Source organism: Ruditapes philippinarum, unplaced genomic scaffold (assembly GCF_026571515.1).
Source record: "Ruditapes philippinarum isolate M1 unplaced genomic scaffold, ASM2657151v2 ctg3390_1_1_1_1, whole genome shotgun sequence".
Lineage (NCBI taxonomy): Eukaryota > Metazoa > Mollusca > Bivalvia > Venerida > Veneridae > Ruditapes > Ruditapes philippinarum.
In genome coordinates, this window is record NW_026866503.1 from 35,334 (window position 1) to 57,863 (window position 22,530).

Sequence of the window (22,530 nt, forward strand, 5' to 3'; positions counted from 1 at the left end):
GGTTCCGTAGTGTAGTGGTTATCACGCTCGCTTCACACGCGAGAGGTCCTGGGTTCGAGCCCCAGCGGAACCATGTCTTTTTAATAAAGGTTTGTATTTTCAATTGAAACTAGTCTGTATTTTCAATTTCAACTAACGAAAGACAATAGCAAGTTTTAAATAATTACTTTATTGTTTAGGACGTGCACGTTCAGGACTTGTGTATATGAAGGTTTATATGGTTAAAGTCGATTTAATTAACAGACCTATAGAAGCTTCATAATTTAATAAAAAAATATTATTATCATGTATATAAGGATCCTGCTTTAGAAGGCCCTAGACTATTCCTTACGTGCATTATATTATTACCACGAATAGTCCCGATCACACCATCTTAAATAATAAACCAAACCGACAATATAATTACACTCAGAAACTAATCAACGCTTAATGCAAGAAATGACTTAAATAGAATTGAACTTAAGTAAGCTTACAGCACCGACGAATTAAAAGAAGTTTCCAACAATTTAAAACATTCGCTTATTTGGCACGTTAATAAGTTCATGTAACTTCATCCCGCCGTGAAAAATTTGTGGGTTTTTGAATGTTCTCCCGAACGAGCTTTCTTTTATACAGGCATGGCAGCCCAAAATATTCCAACAACCTAAACCCCCCCCAAACCCGCCTGAAGTAGACTATGGGTAAAACCCGCAGTTAACCATTGACCGCGTCATGACTAAACCAACAAAAAGGTTTGCTACCAGCGGGTCCAGACCAGCCTGCGCATCCGCGCAGTCTGATCAGAATCCATGCTGTTCGCTATCAGTTTCTCTACTTGTAATAGGGTTTGTAAGCGAACAGCATGGATCCTGATCAGACTGCGCAGGCTGGTCTGGATCCATGCTGGTCGCAAACACATTATGTTGGATTAGTCGTGACGCGGCTCATATCATATCAAGTCAGCGCTTCTCACGATTATCGTCGTCAATATTACAACCTCGCAATTGTGTCAACATTTACTTCCACTTAAAATGTACTTTTTAAGCTTTTATATCAAATAGGTTATTTGTTATCAGAAGGCCCTAGGCGATAATAAACTACCGCCAACGCATCTAAACTTTGAAACTTTAAGCAAATAATATCGTGATGTACTGTAAAACTGCAGTACAATTTACTCTAAAAGATATTTGACTAGATAACAACTTAACATAGGAAAAATGTTTTACTTTCACGAGAAAGTAATAAGACGTAATTTGTATTTTTTTTCCACTGTTTAGCCCGAATAAAATACGCTTAATACACTTTAACCAATTCCTAAGACATTTCAAATTTTATACTTAAACGTAAATTTTTTTTAATTAACCGATTCCCTCTAAAAATCCAAAAATATTTTTAGATACAAATCATATCAAATGTATATTGGGCAGACGGCTAAACATAATATGAAAACATAATAACATCAAAGCAACTTTCAATGTTTATATTCCTTTTATTGATATTCTAATTGTTTATATATTGTACATGTATCTTTCAAATAAAACAATCAGTAATTTATTAACTGAACAGTGTAGTTTAAAACAGTGTTTTAGCAGTAAAATATATCATTCCCAATTCTTTATTTACACATACAATTCTTTTATCTTTTCCCAAATATTTATAATATTTTATGGTTAAAATTATTTAATCCCAGTCTTGATACTTAACATAAAACTTAAAACATTAATTTTCATCTTTAACAAGGCATTACAAATCCATTCACTATTTCTCAATGTTTATACACAAAGGCCTCATACACATGTCATGTTGCAGGTCGTAATTCACGTAGTTAAAATGGTAAATGGAATAATTATTTTTAAAACATAAGTTTACACATCATGTTAATTTTTTCTTTTTTTCATCTTCCTAATCTAAATCTTCATCAGATGACATGGTAAACTCCTTAACAATATCTTCTCCTTCCGGTACATCGTCGTCGTCGTCATCTTCATCGTCATCCTCGTCAGCATTTTCACCGTCGTCATCATCATCATCGTTTACGTCATCATCATCGTCATCATCTTCTTTCCCGTCGTCGTACTCTACTTCGCCGTCGTCGCCGTCAGACCCTGACCCAGCCAGTTGTTCCAATTCATCACTGTCAAAATCCCTGTAAAAACATCGGCAAAAATAGCTTAATAACTTGAAAAAAATTCCAACAATTATAAAAACAAATGCTACCTTAAAAATTTGCGGGAAAAAAGAAATTCTAATTTTAATTTGCATATAACAAGGTTAAAAATTAAAACTACTGAAAAAACCGGCATTTTCTTATAAGGGAATTTTTCAAATTTCGAAGCAAATATTTACTAATAAAAAAGCATTTTGAATTCAACCAGGGGTTTTCGCTGCGCCAAAAATTTATTTTCTCTGACGGGAAAAATATATAAAAATTTATCGAAAAAAACTGTTAAAAGGGGCTGATTGATAAATATAATCACATAAAACGGTGTAAAACAATCCTTCTAGCCCCTAAAGCTTCCCAAAAAATGTGTCATTCAAGCTAATGTCCCTTCATAAAAGGGGACTTTACTCAAAAACATTACAAATGATTTTAAAAAACCAGATCGATTTTTCGTTTAGCTTCATTTTACACTGGAAATGTTCACAGATATGAAAATCCTGACAGACTAATGGACAGATACAGACCTTTAAAATTTCTTCATGTTTTTAAAAGCAACTATGGAAATGGACACGGGACAGGGAATTCATTTCTAAAATAAACTTTCTAATATAAACTTACTCATAAAGATCGTCGTCGTCATCATCACTGTCGTCTTTTGTTGCTTTACTTTTATCTTTTGTTGCTTTCTTTGCATCTTTTCCTTCTTTATCTTTGCCCTTCTTTTTCCTCTCCTTCATTAGTTCTTTCTTCTCATCGGGCGGAAGAAAACTGCAAAATGTAAATTTTTTCACGGTTTATGATTTTTGTGTCATTAGAGCTATTTGTAATTTTTATATTAAAATAAAAATACCCTAGAAACATGGAATACTTATATCCCTAATATATAATTATTTAGGAACAAGTTTGCAGAATATAATAAAATCATGTGACTGCCGGCTGCTAATATATCAATGACGTCATTATATCGACAAATTAACTAACCTCTCAGTTAAATCCATATCGTTGTCATCGCTATCGCTGTCAAACAAGGCCGAGAACTCTTTCTTCTCCGTGTCGGTTGCTTTCAGCGGCCCCTTTGGTCGTTTTATCTCTGGCAGATCCGTCTCTACGACCTAATAAACAGAAATATATACTTATCAAAACAATAATCTGGTACTGTTACAAAATCATGATGGAGTAGATAATTCAACTATACTGTTATATTCATGTAAATAATTCGTCAAAAAAGAATGTCTAAATTGAAATCTGATTCAGAGAAAACCCATAGTATAAAATCCGACAAATAATTCAAGAATTATGAAAACTATGAATTGGTATACATTACCTCATCTCTGTCGGCTATACGATGCATGAGCTCCCTGTCTCTAAATTTACGCCATGTTTTGTAGAATTTGTTTAATGGAGTACTTGCCTCCAGACAACTGTCCTCCCACCGATCCTGCAAACATTTAACAATATTATATCACAAATTGGAAGATTTAAGGGAAAGATTTTTTTCTTTAAAAAGTTTTCGGGGACAAAAACTGTCTTCAGGACATGTCGCTGATATTAAATATTACACACACTTTCAGATTTTCACCTTTTTTGCGGACAAAAACCGTCTAGGGCCAAGCCTGGGACAGAAAATAGTTAAGTGTTTTTAAATTTTTTGGACTAAACTATTTTGCGGAACAGTCGCGGTAAAAATGCCCGAGTTCCGGGACAATCCTTGACGTCCGGGGCATTACGGTATAAATGCATTAGTAAATCAATTATTTAATATGATGTAACAAAGGGGAGGTAATAAGCTGAGATACAAGTTCACTAGCTAACCTGAATACAATAAATTAATGCATTCGGACATGAAATCTATAACATTTATTTCTTGTTTGGTCATTATTGTAAAATAGTTTACATTCCATTGGATTGGAAGATATATGATTTTTACAACTCCCAAGTTAGCTGCACTTTGTGTTGCAAGTGCATAGACAGCCTTTAAATACATGTATTACCTTTCACCAAAGCTTGTTTATCAAAACAAGGAACAAAATATTGTACACCACGCCTTACCTTCAAAAAGGCACGTATATTATAACTTAAAATGGATACAATCTTATTTGCAACCATATTTACTAATACATGTCTTATTGTTCTAGTCCAGTGAATCATGTATAACTTTGGCGTGTTAAATAGCCACATTGTTATAAAACCATTATATCCTAAAGTGAGTAAGAAGGAAAATGAGTCATCATCAATTAACAGCGGACTCCTAAATACGGCCGCCATTTATGTATATGTTTATGTAGCTGAAACTCCCTCTAGTCATGACACAATAATGTTTCTTTTCACATACACCAAAGTTACATTATGAAATCATTTGGGCGAATTTAAGGATCTACTTTATTTCATTTCTTGAACTAGAGAAAAACGGAATGTCAAAAAGCACGTTCAAAACGACAAAATTGAAAATGATGCAGACTCCGTTTGATAACGGTACTGGAAAGTGAAAGTTATCGTACACACCCCCTAGCACCGGCTTAAGCAGAATTCAACATTTAAAACACGAAAATAGTGAAGTTTTGAATTTAGAAACATCCACAAATGTCGCACCAAAATTAGGTATGGTAGGGGTTTCAAATATCTTTATAGTGGGTGGGGAGGACCTTGTAAAACAATTCCGTGCTTTATAAGCGGACTTAATTTATTAATTACTTTAATAATCACAATGTATATAGACGCGCGCAAGTCAAAATGTCCGTTAGTCAAAAGGTACCCCATGCGTGAAATTATGTATAACATTATGTATGAAACCAAATTACTCACAATGGACTTTCTATCGGACAGATTGAGGTTAGCTGAACGGCGTCGGCTCGTGATAAATGTACTGTTCTCTTCCACCTTGTCCAGAATCTGTTTCATCTGCTTTGTGAAATTACCCACTTTACATTTCTTCACGAATTCTTTCAACTGGAATATAACAATTAACTTTTCAAATGCCTCTAAATGAGTCTTTTTTAACAAATTAAATGACAAATTACGGATTATAGAAATTTCGGTTAAAAATGAATTAAAAAAACGGTTTGTAAGTAGATAAGAAAGTACAAATGTATTATTGAAACTTCATAATTATATTCTTTATTTATTAATAGAATAACATAAGTGTTCTTGGAAGACAAGTCAAGACAAACAAAAAATAAAATCGGACGAGATTGCAAGTCCAGCCGTTTCGGATATTAAAGGTCTATCGGATATTAAAGGTCGTAATGAGACTTTCCAACTTTTTTATGCTAGTGACCTTATGCGCCTTTCTTTCGGAAAAGAAGTGAGCACCAGGATAGACGAGATATCTGGCCAGTAACGAACAAGAACATATTTTTTGTGACTTTATGAAGAATAGGCTGGCATGAATTCCTTACCTGAAGTACAGCTGGCAGGGCCAGCTCCGGGAAAGCTATCGTATGTGCGTACGCATGGAACGTTTCCAGAAACAATTCATACAACTGGTCAATAACGCCATCCTGTAAATAAAAGAAACGTAACTGTGATAGTCTTAATGCAAGAAAAAGATGTATGAGTTATTTCCCTTTTCATTTGGAATACACACCGGCCTGCGATGATGCAATCTTTCATCGAAGCCTCATAAATTATTTGGCTCTTCAAATGAATAAAACTAGAGATTATATAGTTGACTTTAGTATTATTATTATTATTATTATTATTATTATTATTATTATTATCAACATTATCATTTCTGCTTTTCCAGAGAAGACACACGGGTGGACTGTGTAAGAAGTGCTCTAATTTCTAAGATGATACGTAATATGTATGTACATTGTCCTCGTACTCAGTACCTTGAAGAATCAATATTTTGAGTCATGGTTCCGTTGCTAAATTTAGCTTTATTGTACATGTATTTGTAAATACCTCAAAACAGTCTGATACTTAAAAAAACTTAAAAAGCCTTAACAGTAATGTATATAATAAAATAAAACCTATTTGTAAACATAGTCAACGAACATGTGGCGTTTTTTTTAAACCGTTGACTGTAACAGAAACATGTTTCACCAAGTTTAAAAAAAGCAGAGAGAAAGATGCCTATATAAATGAGCAAAACATATCAGATATGGGAATGGTAACTGCATGTTGCCCAGTAGTTAGTATTCTCTTTTTAGTCATTCCGTTTATGTTATAATAATAACTTCTATGTAATAACAACAAGCAAGCCTTATTGAAGAACGTTTATAGCAATGAGGTCTACCGAAAGTCTAAGGTAGCGTCTGGTACACGCAATACCTTTACAATCCCATCCACAATTTCCTACTAATTTAATTTTTTCCACTCGTATATATTTTAATAATCAAGCCGTTTATTATATCATTATAACAGTATATTGTCTTTCTTAAGGCCTCTATCACGTCACTGTTTCGTGCGGAAGCCGCAAAACATTCGTACGAATTCTTTAAGGTTGCAAGGTTGTCGCAACGTCGCAGACTGGTTTCTCAACATGCACATAATTTCTGCGAATTTTTGACAGATTTTGGATGTCTCTAGACTGTCGTAAAACAATCGTACGGCAGACTCACGATTTCTAGAGGTGTTTTGGGTTTGTCTTGTGTGGACACGAGCATCTTGCGGCTACCACGGGCCGTATTCAAACTGTCTAAGTAAACTGCGACATTGTCTACGACGTCCAATAATCTAAAATTGATTTTTTTACAATAAATTCTTACGAGATTAAATTTTATGGAAATGACGCAAAAGTTAATTACAATCAGCAAAATAAAAGTGCAGATAACCAACTTTATATTAGAAGGACTTTGCTGAGATTTTCTTTATAAGGCAGACTGTAAAATAAATTTAAGTAAGATTCCAGATGCGGCATACTCATATTTCAGTGTCATTTTCCTATCACAAGGGTGATGCAACCTTTAAGCAAGCACTTTGCATTCCCCTAAAATAATTTTATAACTCTCGGATGACGTTTTGATATTCCCCAAATAGAAAATATTTGATTATAGGCACTGTATGTTATTGACTTTATTTTTATAATGAAAAAAAAAAACACAGGATGAAATCTCACGGATTATGTGTATTAAGAAAGTCTGATGGGGACATTTCATTATTTTATCTTCATGAATTCACAATTTTAACTTCGTGAATTTAAGTTTCCAACTTACAGAATTCTCGATTTCAACAACTCGATGAAAATAAATCTTGTATTTTAAGAAAAAAAACTTGAATATCCTCTATGTATATACATGACTATATTGTGGTGGTTAATTTTTTCATATCTAGGTTAGGAAGATGCGAAAGGAGTTAGCCTACACTGTAAGTGTAACATCTACAATATATTTGTAATATAATATAAGCAGAACTAATTGTTTTGAAGCACTGGCTTCTGCTTTGTAAAGTGATGGGATTTATAGTTTATCCCCGGAAACTCGCACATGCTTTTTAGGAGGCATATAACCTCATTTATGTTATATTCATACACATATATTTTAATATTTTGAATATGTTATATTTGTATTGTTCCTTGTTGAGGGCCTAGAAAGATACATATGTTGTTCAAATGAGTTCTCTCGTTAATAAATTCTGTATTATTATTATTATTATTATTATTATCATTATTATTATTATATACACCTTACACATGAATAATTTTAATACAGGTCCTCGGCAGAGAAGAGTAAAATCCAGTGGAATAAAGAAGGATCAAATCTGAGTAGCAACGAATAGCCTCCATAGTCCCATAGATTAAAGAGCTACTACAAAGCTTAGCGCCCGATATTTTTGTTTTAAAGACCCCCCCCCCCGTTTTATAAGTACAGAAATGTGGATAAAAGTAAATAAAAACTAGGTTATTATAGCGGCAATATTAACAAACACGCTCCCAATCACGTGGGCTTTCACAAGATTTGCAGAGGCGTTAAAATATCTGCTATCAACCTACCCTATTTCCAGACAATCTTTTACAGAAATAACCTTCGTTGCCATATCATTTTGTCCTTATATAAGACCCTTGCTGCTTCCCCCAGCAGTTATAGACTTTAAGCGATTACATTATTAGCAACAAATTCTCTAACACCACCTGATGTCAAGACTTAATTGAAAACAAGAACTCATATAGGTGCCTGTAACGCTCGCCTGTTTCATTCATGTTTAATTTCTTTAATATTGCCGGGATTTAAAGTTTAAACCTACGTTTTAGCTCTATTTTGATGAAAAAATCAAAGCATATTTGAAATACTCTTGGCGTCTGTTTCACGGAGCTATAGCGGTGCACCTTGAAAGAAGTGAGTTGACCCGATTTTGTTTTGTTTTAGTTTATTTACCATTCGTATTTCGAATACAAAAGACTCAGCTGATTTACTGCATTGACACAGCGTGCTGTCCCGATTCACGGGCGACCATGGTTCCTTTGCATGGCTGTTGTAGAACACCCATATTTGTAAGGTCTAATAGTATTTATAGTGGTGGAAAGTGGGATCGTACCTGCGGCAACTGGACTACTGGATCAATGCATTAAAACTGGACTACAGATCCGCTCTTTGCCGCTATGATTCCTCGTAACTCTAATTTATATAGATGCTTATCGATTTATATAGACGCTAATTGATTTATACAGCTGCTTATCTCGTCTTATAAGACACGAACATTAACGAAATTGGCCGAATTTTCACGAACGCTCAATCGAACACATTCAAAAATCTTTGAAAGAATACAATCACTCATAAAAGAATAAAAGACGACAAAATAGTTTAAAAGAACTCCTCTGAGGTCCAATATCCTAAAATCATTTAATATGAAATTACTTGATAAATAAACTGATGCACTTAAAATGGAAAACTAAACAATGTTCGTGAAGTTGGCAGCCTAGCAGCCTAGCAGCCCAGCAGCCTGAAGTTGGCAGCCTAGCAGCCTGGCAGCCTAGCAGCCTGGCAGCCTAGCAGCCTAAAGAAAACTAAGAATAGTACAAACATGAAATCGTCGGATATGAATCGGAAGCACATACTTAGACCATTGCACGTCTTATTTCAGTATCGCGATCTTTATTTTTTTAAATATTGAACTTTGTTTTTTTTTATTTTGACGCTTCGAAATTTGTGAAGTTAGCAGCCTAGCAGCCTGGCAGCCTAGCAGCCTAAAGAAAACTAAGGAAAATACAAACATGTAAACCGTCGGAAATGAGTCGGTAGCACATACTTAGACTATTCCACGTCTTTTTTCAGTATCGCGAACTTTATTCTTTTCAATATTGAACTTTGTTTTTTTGTTTGTTTTTTTTACACTTCGAAATTTGTGAAGTTAGCAGCCTAGCAGCCTGGCAGCCTAGCAGCCTAGCAGCCTAGTAGCCTGGCAGCCTAGCAGCCTAAAGAAAACTTAGGACAATACAAACATGTAAAAGTATGAAATGAGTCGGTAGCACATTCTTAGACTATTCTACGTCTTTTTTTCAGTATTGCGAACTTTATTTTTTTTTAATATTGAACTTTGTTTTTTTTACTCTTCGAAATTTGTGAAGTTAGCAGCCTAGCAGCCTGGCAGCCTAGCAGCCTGGCAGCCTAGCAGCCTAAAGAAAAATAAGGACAATACAAACATGTAAACCGTCGGAAATGAGTCGGTAGCACATTCTTAGACTATTATACGTCTTTTTTCAATATCGCGAACTTTATTTTTTTTTTAATATTGAACTTTGTTTTTTTTACTCTTCGAAATTTGTGAAGTTAGCAGCCTAGCAGCCTAAAGAAAACAAAGGATAATACAAACATGAAAACCGTCGGAAATTAGTCGGTAGCACATACTTAGACTATTCCACGTCTTTTTTCAGTATCGCGGCTATTGATCAAATGGGTATTGTTCTTAAGTTCAGATAATCTTTATGTTCATTAATGTGTTCGTTTAAACATATGCATTGTATATCTCTTTACATTTCAGCCGATTTATCTTTACAGACATCGTCAACTTCATTATAAACATATACATACAAAATAGCATATCATAAATAAGTCACATGACGTCGCTTATTGTCCATAGACAGCGACATTATTAGCCGCGAAAATGTTAAGATTAAGACTACTTCCTACGTTATTCGAAAACATGTTTAATCCAGCAAATTTTGAAGCGTCAGAATGAAAAATAAAATAAAATTCAATATTTAAAAAAATAAAGATCGCGATACTGAAATAAAACGTGGATTGGTCTAAGTATGTGCTACCGACTCATTTCGTTTGTATTATCCTTAGTTTTCTTTAGGCTGCTAGGCTGCTAGGCTGCCAGGCTGCTAGGCTGCTAACTTCACAAATTTCGAAGAGTAAAAAAAAAACAAAGTTCAATATTAAAAAAAAATAAAGTTCGCGATACTGAAAAAAGACGTGGAATAGTCTAAGTATGTGCTACCGACTCATTTCCGACGGTTTACATGTTTGTATTGTCCTTAGTTTTCTTTAGGCTGCTAGGCTGCCAGGCTGCTAGGCTGCTAGGCTGCCAGGCTGCTAACTTCACAAATTTCGAAGTGTCAAAAAAAAAAAAAAAAAAAAGTTCAATATTTAAAAAAATAAAGTTCGCGATACTGAAAAAAGACGTGGAATAGTCTAAGTATGTGCTACAGACTCATTTCCGACGGTTTACATGTTTGTATTGTCCTTATTTTTCTTTAGGCTGCTAGGCTGCTAGGCTGCCAGGCTGCTAGGCTGCTAGGCTGCCAGGCTGCTAGGCTGCTAACTTCACAAATTTCGAAGTGTCAAAAAAACAAAAACAAAAACAAACAAAGTTCAATATTTAAAAAAATTAAGTTCGCGGTACTGAAAAAAGACGTCGAATAGTCTAAGTATGTGCTATCGACTCATTTCCGACGGTTTACATGTTTGTATTTTCCTTAGTTTTCTTTAGGTTGCCAGGCTGCTAGGCTGTTAACTTCAAAAATTTCGAAGCGTCAAAATAAAAAAAAAACAACAAAGTTCAATATTTAAAAAAATAAAGATCGCGATACTGAAATAAGACGTGCAATGGTCTAAGTATGTGCTTCCGATTTATATCCGACGATTTCATGTTTGTACTATCTTAGTTTTCTTTAGGCTGCTAGGCTGCCAGGCTGCTAGGCTGCTAGGCTGCCAACTTCAGGCTGCTGGGCTGCTAGGCTGCTAGGCTGCCAACTTCACGAACATAACTAAACAATATAAAATATATCAATTTCCTCTGAATCAAATCAATGATCGATTTTAAATGCGATTGTTTGGGTCTAATTTGACTAAAAAAGCGTTGAAACGCTTTTCTTTTCGGCGTTAATTTGCACAATGAAATGATTATTCCTAGTAAACGGAGTGAGCAAATGATCTAAAATTTTGATTCATACCTTCCTCCAGTTATAAAAAATCTTGAAAAAATATTTTCGGTCCCTGACAAATATACTGACAGTGGAGTCCCTTTAAATAGTCGAGCTAAAATTGAATTTATTTTAGTATATATGTTAGAATGCTAATAAATCGGAGACAAACATTAGACATTTGAGTCATTGGAGATACAGATATTTCTTTTACCTTGAACGATTTATCTTGAAGTTGTGGTTTCGTGAATTTGAGAATGCAGGCAAAGTTGACTGGCTTGAAGCTCAGGGATTTATGTTTCTTGTTGAAATCGGTCAGTTCAAACACCTAAAATATATAGAAAACACAGGTAACTCTCTGCTATAGCATTAGACAAGCAGATTTTCATAGTTCTGAATATTGGTCTAAAAATAGATCGTATGCACGTGAAACAGCCATAACACTACGCCATATCACATCCTATATCACTATGTTCCTGAAATGTTCAATACTATCTCACTATACCATGTATCTGAAATCGCAATCTTGTTTTTGAAATGATTTCATATAAAGTTTGTTGATAAAAAACTGAGAAATAGGTGACTGCATTGCTCAAGTGTAGCTGCAGAAAAGAAAGAAAGAAAGAAACAAAACGAACTAACTAACAGACAAACAAACTAAGTAACTAACTTACTAACAGACAAACTAACTAACTGACTAACTAAGTATATAGCTTACGAACAAACAAACTTAAACAGTTTGGACAAAGTTGACATGCCTAAAAAACAAGATAACGGTGTCAAACATTGTTTTTTCTTATGTATTTTTTTTACATTTTTGTGCATAACGTCAATCAATTTTGACAGGTTCCTAATCAACATGATTGATAAAAACATAAAACCAATTGCTTATCATAAAAGAAAACACAGGTTCTTTGAATGACCAACATTTCCAATTTACTTAAAACAAAAGTTATCCGACTAAAATCTAGACGTTTCTATCCGACTAAAATCTAGATATTTTTAAGTTTTCTATGCAAAAAGCGCTTTAGGAACTATACTTGTTCTCATCAGATAGTTTTAAACATATTTTCTTCTGATTTTTATTATTCATTTACTTTTTTATTCATATCAATCAATTAATTAATCATTTTTGATTATTTAATTATTTAATTAATTAACTTATTTATTTTCTCTGAATTTAATTTTATATTGCATTTTCTTGAAAAAAAAAATTAAAGGGGCCCTTTACATAAATGTTCATTCTGAAATACTTTATCAACATTTAATTTGCAAGAATATATATTTATAAGAATATACAAACGATACATTTCAAGCAACTTTTAACAATATTTGAAATATTTTATGGAAAATGTGCCTATTGTAGACCAATCCACTTTACACTTAATCAACCTTTAAGAAAATTGAATATAACATAACAGACGGCATGAAAAGTAGCATTGTGCATTTTATTTGTAATTGTCACAGTTCTGTTATACGTAAATGACGCATTTTCACGAGAATTAAAACTGGGGCTGTAGGGCTTTAAACAAGAGCTGTCACAGGAGACAGCGAAGCTCGACTAATAAAATACTGGACGCAGTAAGGAGGACAAAACTATGAAAGAAAAATCGATAATGTATAATTATGTATTAAGTTATAGTAAAAAAATAACATTTGTTAACATTAATTCCAAGGTCAAGGGGAATAATTCTAGAAATAGTCATGCTAGAGTTATGGACCTTGTCACACAACAGTTGTGTAATGATAAGAAATATATATTTGAAGTTTGAAGTAGATACCTTAAAAAGTAAAGAAGTTATTATATTTCTTAAAGAAAATCCTAAGTTCAAAGAGAGATAAATCTGTAAATATTGCTTCAAGAGTTATGAACATTGTCACATAAAATGTAATTGATGATAAGGAATAAGTATTTGAAGTTTGAAGTAGATACCTAAAAATAAAAGTGTAATAATAAAAAATAACATTTTTCTAGTAAAAAAATCTAAGTTAATGAGGAATAATTATTGCAATATTGGTGCTAGATTTATGAACCTTGTCACATAAGATGTGGATGATGATAACGTAAATATATTTGAAGTATGAAGTTGATCCCTTTAGAAATAAATAAGTAACAGTAAAAAAATAATATTTTTTATGGAAAATTCTAAGTTCAAAGGGAGATAAATCTGAAAATATTGGTGCTAGAGTTATGAACCTTGTCACATAAGATGGGGATGATGATAACGTAAATATATTTGAAGTATGAGGTTGATCCCTTAAGAAATTAAGAAGAAACAGTAAGAAATAGTATTTTTTGAAGAAAATTCTAAGTTCAAGGGGAGATAAATCTGAAAATATTGGTGCTAGAGTTATGAACCTTGTCACATAAGATGGGGATGATGATAAGGTACATATATTTGAAGTATGAGGTTGATCCCTTAAGAGATAAAGAAGTAACAGTAAAAAATTGTATTTTTTAAGGAAAATTCTAAGTTCAAGGGGAGATAAATCTGAAAATACTGGTGCTAGAGTTATGAACCTTGTCACATAAGATGTGGTTGATGATAAGGAACATATATTTGAAGTTTGAAGTTGATACTTTAAGAAATGACAAAGTTATAGTGAAAAATATTTTACTGCACCAAAACTTTAATCTAAAATCTGGACGCGGACGCGGACGCGGACGCCGACGCCGGGGCGAGTAGGACAGCTCTCCATATACTTCGTATAGTCGAGCTAAAAAGTAGGACAATAGTTTTATGAGCGTCACAGATGTCGCAATCATAAAGCAACAAACCGAGAAAATATACTTTCGAAAAATCTGGAATTTAAAAGAACAATGGCAGCGTATGTTGTGTAAAAAGCATAAGTTCAGTTAACATACAAATATGTCTATATTTAACCTGTTTCATTTGCACTTTTATGAAACAGATTTGCAGACAATTTTCATTTCTGACTAGCTTTTTCCCCGCTTTGCCCTACTGATATACAGTATACAAAGGGAAGTAATTAGAAATTTATTTTCGATAAAGTCAAAGCCAAATTTTTCAATAAGAAATGAATGCATGTATTTTAAAGATTACTTAAAATGCGTATAAACATTTGCAGTACATATTAATCATATTCTTGGATGTTTGGAAATTGTTTTAGAAGAATAATTATATACATATATAAAATTTCAATTAAGTGTTGCTACATGCTAAATTACAACATACAGGATCTTTAACTAAACGTTCTATAAAGTATAAACGGTCTATTCATACTGCAGTTTGAATTTGTTTGTCCTTCAAGACATTCATCAAGTACTTTTTAATAGTCGCGGCTCGTGCTATAATTTCAATAGATTAGTTTTCCATCATAAGTATAAAGCCTTGGTCATTAAGATTTCCTGAAACTAAACTACTTCTATAGTATCATTAAAACAACTAAGCTTTTAAAGGACCTTCCACAAGAAGGGCGTACTGATTCTGACAATATGTCGTTTGACTTAAACTAAGATGGTGGTTTATCATCTACTTAATGATAAATATTCTATATTGTTAAACGTGACATCATGCATAAATGCGTATAATTTGTGACATCCCTCTAAGAAATACTTTCAGAACTAGCCATTCCGACAGTTTTTTCAAGGACAACAAGTACTTCAGGGAAATTTCTAAGGAATTGACCGAAGAAAATACGGGTGAATGGAATTTGAATAAAAAGATGGTGCAAAAATGGCAAAAGAAATTGACCAATAACCAATCCATCAAGCAAACACACGATACTGTACAAAACCAGCATTTTACATAAAATGGACGACACTGCACAAATCAAACTGGGTAATGAATTGAGGTTGACTGAAGACGCAGCAGACGACACGTAACAAAAAGGGTATCATGAGGCCAAAGGAAATATGTTGGAGCCGACGGGAAATAAAACTAAAACTCATAAGCCTAAGTTCTTCCAACATTCAAATATCACTTTTGTATTTCAGATTTCTTTTCTTTCAACCAACTATTCACGTGGCAATTAAGGAACCAGTGTAAGATATTAATTACAATACAACTGCGATCTGTTTAAGGAATCGTGTAAAATGTGGGCCAGCATTGATTTCAAAGAAAAAAATATATAAAACATGAAAAATACGTTCATTTATCACCAGCTTGCAATCATGAATAGCTATGTATTTTAAAACTTTCCATATACGTTCTGCGTGATGCAATGTTAGATTGTATAACGATTGGAAGATTGGAAAAACGACAGTCGATGTATATACACATTGTTCTTGTGAAATTACAACACACGCATCTATCTCATGCACTCGTTCCAATTAAACTTCGTCACGTGATAAACTGACATTTAAACTGAACTCATACAAAAGTAATTAAAACAATAATGACTAATATACATGTACTGTAAATGATTTCATAGATAGTCATCTTTTGTTTGATTTGTTTTTTAATTAAAAGTCAATTAAAGTATGCCATATATTATAACACACAACGAGTGCGTAGGTGTTGAAAATATTTCATGAATTACAATGGCATTCTGTTAATTAACAGATAGGAGCATCCATGGTTAACGCAAAGGTGTTTTAAAGACTCTACCATTAAATTCGTTTACTGCCAACAATGGAATTGTAAAATTACTGAGCATAGTTACAAGAATTCCTTTTAAAAATCCAGTTTTTAATGAAGTCTTTTTTCTAATGTCAGAACAGAAGAAAAATGCCATTTAAAGACGAAACTAGAACTATCACTAAATGTGATTAATACCCCCACAAGTCTGCTTCGGAAATGAGGATGTTACTAGTAACAGAATACCTTGTAAAAGAATTGAAACATAGAGTTATGGTTGTGGGCAATTAAAGATAATTGTGGTTCATGTATGTTGCATTTCCTTTCAATGTGGAAAGGCCATTGATGAAGTTTAATTGAATTACTCTGTAATAAGTCCAGAAAGACAAAGAAAAAGAACAAAGGGCAATAACTCTATAAATACTGAAGATAGAGTAATAGTTCTTGTGCACTGCACTTCCTCTTATTGTGCTTGACCATTGTATGAAGTTGTTTTGAATTCCAACCAGTACGTTTTAAGTTATGCTCCGGACAAGGAAAAGTATCAAAGGGCAGTAACTCTGTATTTTGTCAAAATAGAGTTATGGCTCTTGTGCACTGCACTTCCTTTGAATGTCCTTGACAACTGTATGAAGTTGTACTAAATTCCAAACAGTAGTTTTCAAGTTATGCTCTGGACAAGGAAAAGTAACAAAGGGCAATAACTCTGTAATTAGTCAAGATGGAGTTATGGTTCTTGTGCACTGCACTTCCTCTTATTGTGCTTGACCATTGTATGAAGTTGTTTTGAATTCCAACCAGTAGTTTTCAAGTCATGCTCTGGACAAGGAAAAGTAACAAAGGGCAGTAACTCTGTAATTAGTCAAGATGGAGTTATGGTTCTTATGCACTGCACTTCCTCTCAATGTGCTTGACCATTGTATGAAGTTATAATGAATTCCAACAATTAGTCTTCAAGTTATGGTCCGGACAAAAGAAAGCAATGGAAAAGTAATAAAAGGCAATAACTCTGTAATTACTTTAGATAGAGTTATGGTTCTTATGCACTGCACTTCCTCTCAATGTGCTTGACCATTGTATGTAGTTATATTGAATTCCAACCATTAGTCTTCAAGTTATGCTCCGGACAAAAAAAGAAGGCAATTGAAAAGCAACAAAGGGCAATAACTCTGTAATTACTTTAGATAGAGTTATGGTTCTTGTGCACTGCACTTCCCCTTATTGTGTTTGACAATTGTATGAAGTTGTTTTGAATTCCAACCAGTAGTTTTCAAGTTATGCCACGGACAACGAAAAGTAACAAAGGGCAATAACTCTGTAATTAGTCAAGATAGAGTTATGTTTCTTACGCACTGCACTTCCTCTCAATGTGCTTGACCATTGTATGTAGTTATATTGAATTCCAACCATTAGTCTTCAAGTTATGCTCCGGACAAGGAAAATGCAACGGACAAAAAAAAGCAATGGAAAAGCAACAAAGGGCAATAACTCTGTAATTACTTTAGATAGAGTTATGGTTCTTGTGCACTGCACTTCCCCTTATTGTGTTTGACAATTGTATGAAGTTGTTTTGAATTCCAACCAGTAGTTTTCAAGTTATGCCCCGGACAAGGAAAAGTAACAAAGGGCAATAACTCTGTAATTAGTCAAGATAGAGTTATGGTTCTTGTGCACTGCACTTCCTCTCAATGTGCTTGACCATTGTATGTAGTTATATTGAATTCCAACCATTAGTTTTCAAGTTATGCTCCGGACAAGGAAAATGCAACGGACGTCTGGACCGACCGACCGACCGACCGCCCGACCACCGGGTGACTCCTATATACCCCCCCCCCCAAACTTCGTTATTGGGGGTATAAAAATGTTGTATTTACCAAATTGTTTATTTGGTTGTTAGTTAAAGCCTCAGGCGGTGGGGAGGGGTACATACTTTCTTTTCGTTTATTTCAATGGATGATGCCGTTTTTGCCTACAGTTATCATTTCTTGATTCATAGCTATTCTCTCTAAATGAACCACAAAAAGCGGATAAAACATTCATAGACATATAAAAGCTATACTTAGTGATTAGAACTAGTTTTAACTGGAACAGAATCGAGTTTGAATCGATCAATTGTTAATGATCAAAGTAAGTAAGCAAAACAGGGAGTGACATAAAAAAAATCGAATAAACACTGAATTAAATGTCCGCAATAACATCACTTAAAAGTCAATTATAAATCAATTACTTAACTTCTCACAAGTTAATCTATAACATATATAGAGGACACCTTGACATTGGTAGTTTTCTGCTTCAAAACAAACTTTTCATTTCAAATCAATCAAAAGAGACACATATAATTTGAATGAAAATTTCGCCTTTCCATTCATAAATTTGTTAATAGCTTAAAACTATCGCATCATCCTTACACTGTTAAGAATATATGAACTGTAACTTATATATTTCAAAATATGCTTCAATGCTAAGCTTGTCTACTAAATCAACACTATATGAATGGTATCCAGCTATGCATTTTGAAGCCGGGCCCATATGCGTCGCAAATTCGAACAGTGGGTATCGTACTGTATTTTAGTTATCGCCTGCATGGGGCCATTCTATGAAGGAAAAGTAATATTTAAGAAGATTATCTTTATACACAAAAGATACAGACCAACTCGCTCTACTTTTCCGAATTGATCTAACATCTTCCATTTTAATGACGTCATCTTAAGGAAATACTTTACTTGCAGGTGTCTGGTGCCATATTAAAGCTGTAAAATCAGTTCCTTATGTTGATACAGAAAAAAAAGTATATAACTAAGCAATAAACTTGGTTATTAACGTGTTACTTGGGAATGAAAATTTTTGCATCGGGGAAAAAGTCTCATTTTGTGGAACGTATGAAATTAATTAGAACACCTAATCGGTTTAAGCTTCGGTAATGCTGCTCACCCCCAGCTAAGTTCTACTTAAATATGGAGACAGGCAGACAAATCGATGACAACAAGGCCACAAAAACAAGAGAAACATGTCATGTAAGTATGTCATTCGGTATTGTCTTCATTAAATAAAAAGTTTTCTACTTTTTGTTTTGTTTTTGTTTCGTTCTTTAATTTATCCGTACATGGTCGTTGCTGTAGGCCTACTTCTTCGAGAATCTGTACAGGACCAGCACTAACGTTGTTACTATAAGCCACAAATGTCACTGTCCAATACCCAGACCAGTTGGTGCCAAGAGTTGATAGTAATAACATAAAAGATGGAAAAATACTTAAAGTGAAACATTTGCCATACCGGTTGGCAATGCTGTACATTGTACGAACTTATCTTACAGTACAAACACAATTGATTGCGTTTATTAAGAATTTATTACACTGTAATGATGACTTTAATCTTTTAGTTTGAAGGGTCGTACAGGTAACAGATCAGCTTCATATGGTGGCTGATTTGGTACACTTTGCGATGGCGACAACAGAACCTATATCGTTATCGCCTTTTTGTCTTGTCGCTAGCGAAACTCTCTAAAGGGCGCGTTGTCGCACTGTCGTCTTGTCTCTAGCTAAGCACGCCAAACGACGCGTTGTCGTGCGGCGCGTTGTCGCAATGTCGCCCTCCTGTCGCTTGGCTTATGAGCCAATCCTTCGATTTGAGCCGAGCGACAATATGACATCGCGACAAAACGCCGCATGACAACGCGCAGTTTGTCGTTCATCGTTAGCGACAGGACGACAAGACGAACGTCCGACAATGCGTTGTTTAGCGCTTGTCGTGCTGTCGCTAGCGACAACACGACGTAAAAGCGTTTCAAATCAGTCACCATAGCTTCATGTGATCAGCATGTATTCCAAAATATTCTGATTCTCGTTTAGAATACGGGAATATGGTGTAAGAAAAATTGTCATATAATAATGTAATTTCACTAAAACCTAGTCAAAATTAAATCAGAAAAGACAAGTTACTGCTTTAAAGTCAGTAGATAGTGAAAGTACTATCTAAGTAAAAAAGTATTATTATCAATTGGGCGTATATTTTTCACATCCCTCCCGTTCTTAATGAAAAGAATCTAATTGCATAAATAATTAATTATAAATACTTAACACTTCTGAGCAACGCGCGATTAAAAGCTACACAGCCACGTCCCGAATTCCGTGTTGGATGTACCTTTGGGACAAGGTCGGACTTCGACTTGTAACGGTTTAACAAACAAAAGGTGACAGCAGTCATGTAACAGTATGGAACGCCGTGACTGTCTTATGCTATCAATGTTTTTGCTATTTTCTGAAATGATGATATTATTTTGTCATTTAAGCATATAAACATGTGCAATTTACATCATATCTTGTCTAAAGACAATGCTGACTTGTTCAAACAGCATGTTAACTTGTCAAATAATCATTATGACATGTGCAGACAACATGTTAACTTGTCAAAGTATCATGATGACTTGTGCAAACGACATGTTAACTTGTCAAAATATCATAATGACTTGTGCAAACGACATGTTAACTTGTCAATATTTCATGATGACATGTGCAAACAGCATGTTAACTTGTCGAATTATCGTGATGACATGCTCATAATACCTTAACAAGTTAACATGTGTTTTGCACAAGTCATTACGATTCTTTGACAAATTAACATGTTGTCTGCACAAGTCATCATGATACATTGACAAGTTAACATGGCATTTGCACAAGTCATCATGATACATTGACAAGTTAGAATGTAGTTTGCACAAGTCATCACGATACTTTGACAAGTTAACATGCTGTTTGCACATGTCATCATGAAATTTGGACAAGTTAACATGTTGCTTTCACAAGTCATCATGATACTAGGACAAGTTAGCATGTTGTTTGCACATGTTATCACGATGATCTGACAAGTTAACATACTGTTTGCACATGTCATCATGAAATTTTGACAAGTTAGCATGGCATTTGCACAAGTCATCATTATACTTGGACAAGTTAACATGTCGTTTGCACAAGTCATCATGATACTTGGACAAGTTAACATGCTGTATGCACATGTCATAACGATAATTCGACAAGTTAACATGCTGTTTACACATGTCATCATTGAATTTTGACATGTTAGCATGGTATTTGCACAAGTCAGCATGATACTTTGACAAGTTAACAGTGCTTTTTGACATGTCAGCATGATACAAGATAACATGTCATTTGCACAAGTCATCACGATTCTTTGACAAGTTCACATGTTGTCTTCACAAGTCATCATGGTTATTTGACATGTTAACATGCTGTTTGCACAAGTCATCATTATACTTTGACAAGTTAACATGCTGTTTGCACATGTCATCACGATAGTTCGACAAGTTAACATGTCCTATTCACAAGTCATCATTATACTTTGACAAGTTAACATGGCGTTTGCACAAGTCATCATGACATTTTGACAAGTTAACATGCTGTTTGCACATGTCAGCACAATAATTTGACAAGTTCACATGACGTTTGCACAAGTCATCATTACATTTTGACAAGTTACCATGTCATTTGCACAAGTCATTATTATACTTTGACAAGTTAACATGTTGTTTGCACAAGTCATCACGATACTTTGACAAAATAGCATGTTGTCTGCACATGTCATCATAATAGTTTGACAAGTTAACATGCAGTTTGTACAAGTCAGCATGTTCATTTGACAAGACATGATGTAAATTGCACATGATAACATGCTCAAACGACAAAATAATATCATCGTTTCACAAGATAACAAAAACATTGATTACATAAGACAGTCACGGCGTTCCATATAACAGCAGCCAGAAGAATATTACTGAATGGAAACCAATGACCTTGACATTAAGTCACGTTCGCAGGCTGAAAATGTCTAAAAATACAACCATAATGACAAACAAATATTTCGGTTAGATAAATACGGAGGCAAACGTCTTTTTTAGACAATAAATCGATCTTTTACACGTTTAACGTTTGGTTGGAATTTATCCAAAGACGTACTGTTATGACTTTTACAGTTTTACGTGAGCTGGAAAAATGTTTGTTCATTGACCTTTTCTCCACAATCCGGATTAGCAGTCACAACGTAATTGCATTTGCATAAACATGACTGGAATGTAAACATCAAAAATATTTACGCATCGTAAAAGTTGCGTTTTAATAATTATAAATAGATCTTATTTCGTAATTGTCTTAATGAATATTATAGCATTGTGACTTTATTTACATTATGTTTCCCATTTAAGAAATGACATCAAGTCAAGGTATGTAATTCAGGAGACAGGGGTCGTTATTTACATGCACAAAAATAACAACATATCATTTTATAAATTAATTAACATGCTTAAGAATGTTTATTTTAATACGGTTTATAAAACCATGACCAAATTTTGTTATGTTTAAAGGCGGAATCGACGTGCGTAACTCAACAGTTTAAATGGACGTTACAGAAACAAATAGAATAATGTAGATTTTATTAAATAAATGATTATTATAAAAATAATAAAACATCATTTCAAGATGGCACTTCCCTCAAAATGTTGTTGTATCACTCAAAAGAATCCTCATCGATCATAT

General features: G+C 33.9%; 1 protein-coding gene and 1 non-coding gene across 2 annotated transcripts; one reads left to right on the forward strand and one right to left on the reverse strand.

The window, feature by feature from the left end:
* Window positions 1–73, forward strand: Trnav-cac (transfer RNA valine (anticodon CAC)). The gene has a single exon. It is a non-coding gene; the product is annotated as a tRNA-Val (tRNA).
* Window positions 74–1,454: 1,381 nt separating this feature from the next.
* On the reverse strand, window positions 1,455–22,017 carry LOC132732680 (nucleolar complex protein 2 homolog). Its single transcript, XM_060719152.1, has 8 exons — window positions 21,955–22,017; window positions 11,659–11,772; window positions 5,536–5,637; window positions 4,943–5,086; window positions 3,465–3,578; window positions 3,122–3,252; window positions 2,759–2,908; window positions 1,455–2,125 (listed from the first exon to the last, which is right to left on the reverse strand). Exons 1-8 carry the CDS (start codon window positions 22,000–22,002, stop codon window positions 1,882–1,884), a joined length of 1,047 nt encoding a protein of 348 aa, XP_060575135.1. The 5' UTR covers window positions 22,003–22,017; the 3' UTR covers window positions 1,455–1,881.
* Between the last annotated feature and the right edge of the window lie 513 nt (window positions 22,018–22,530).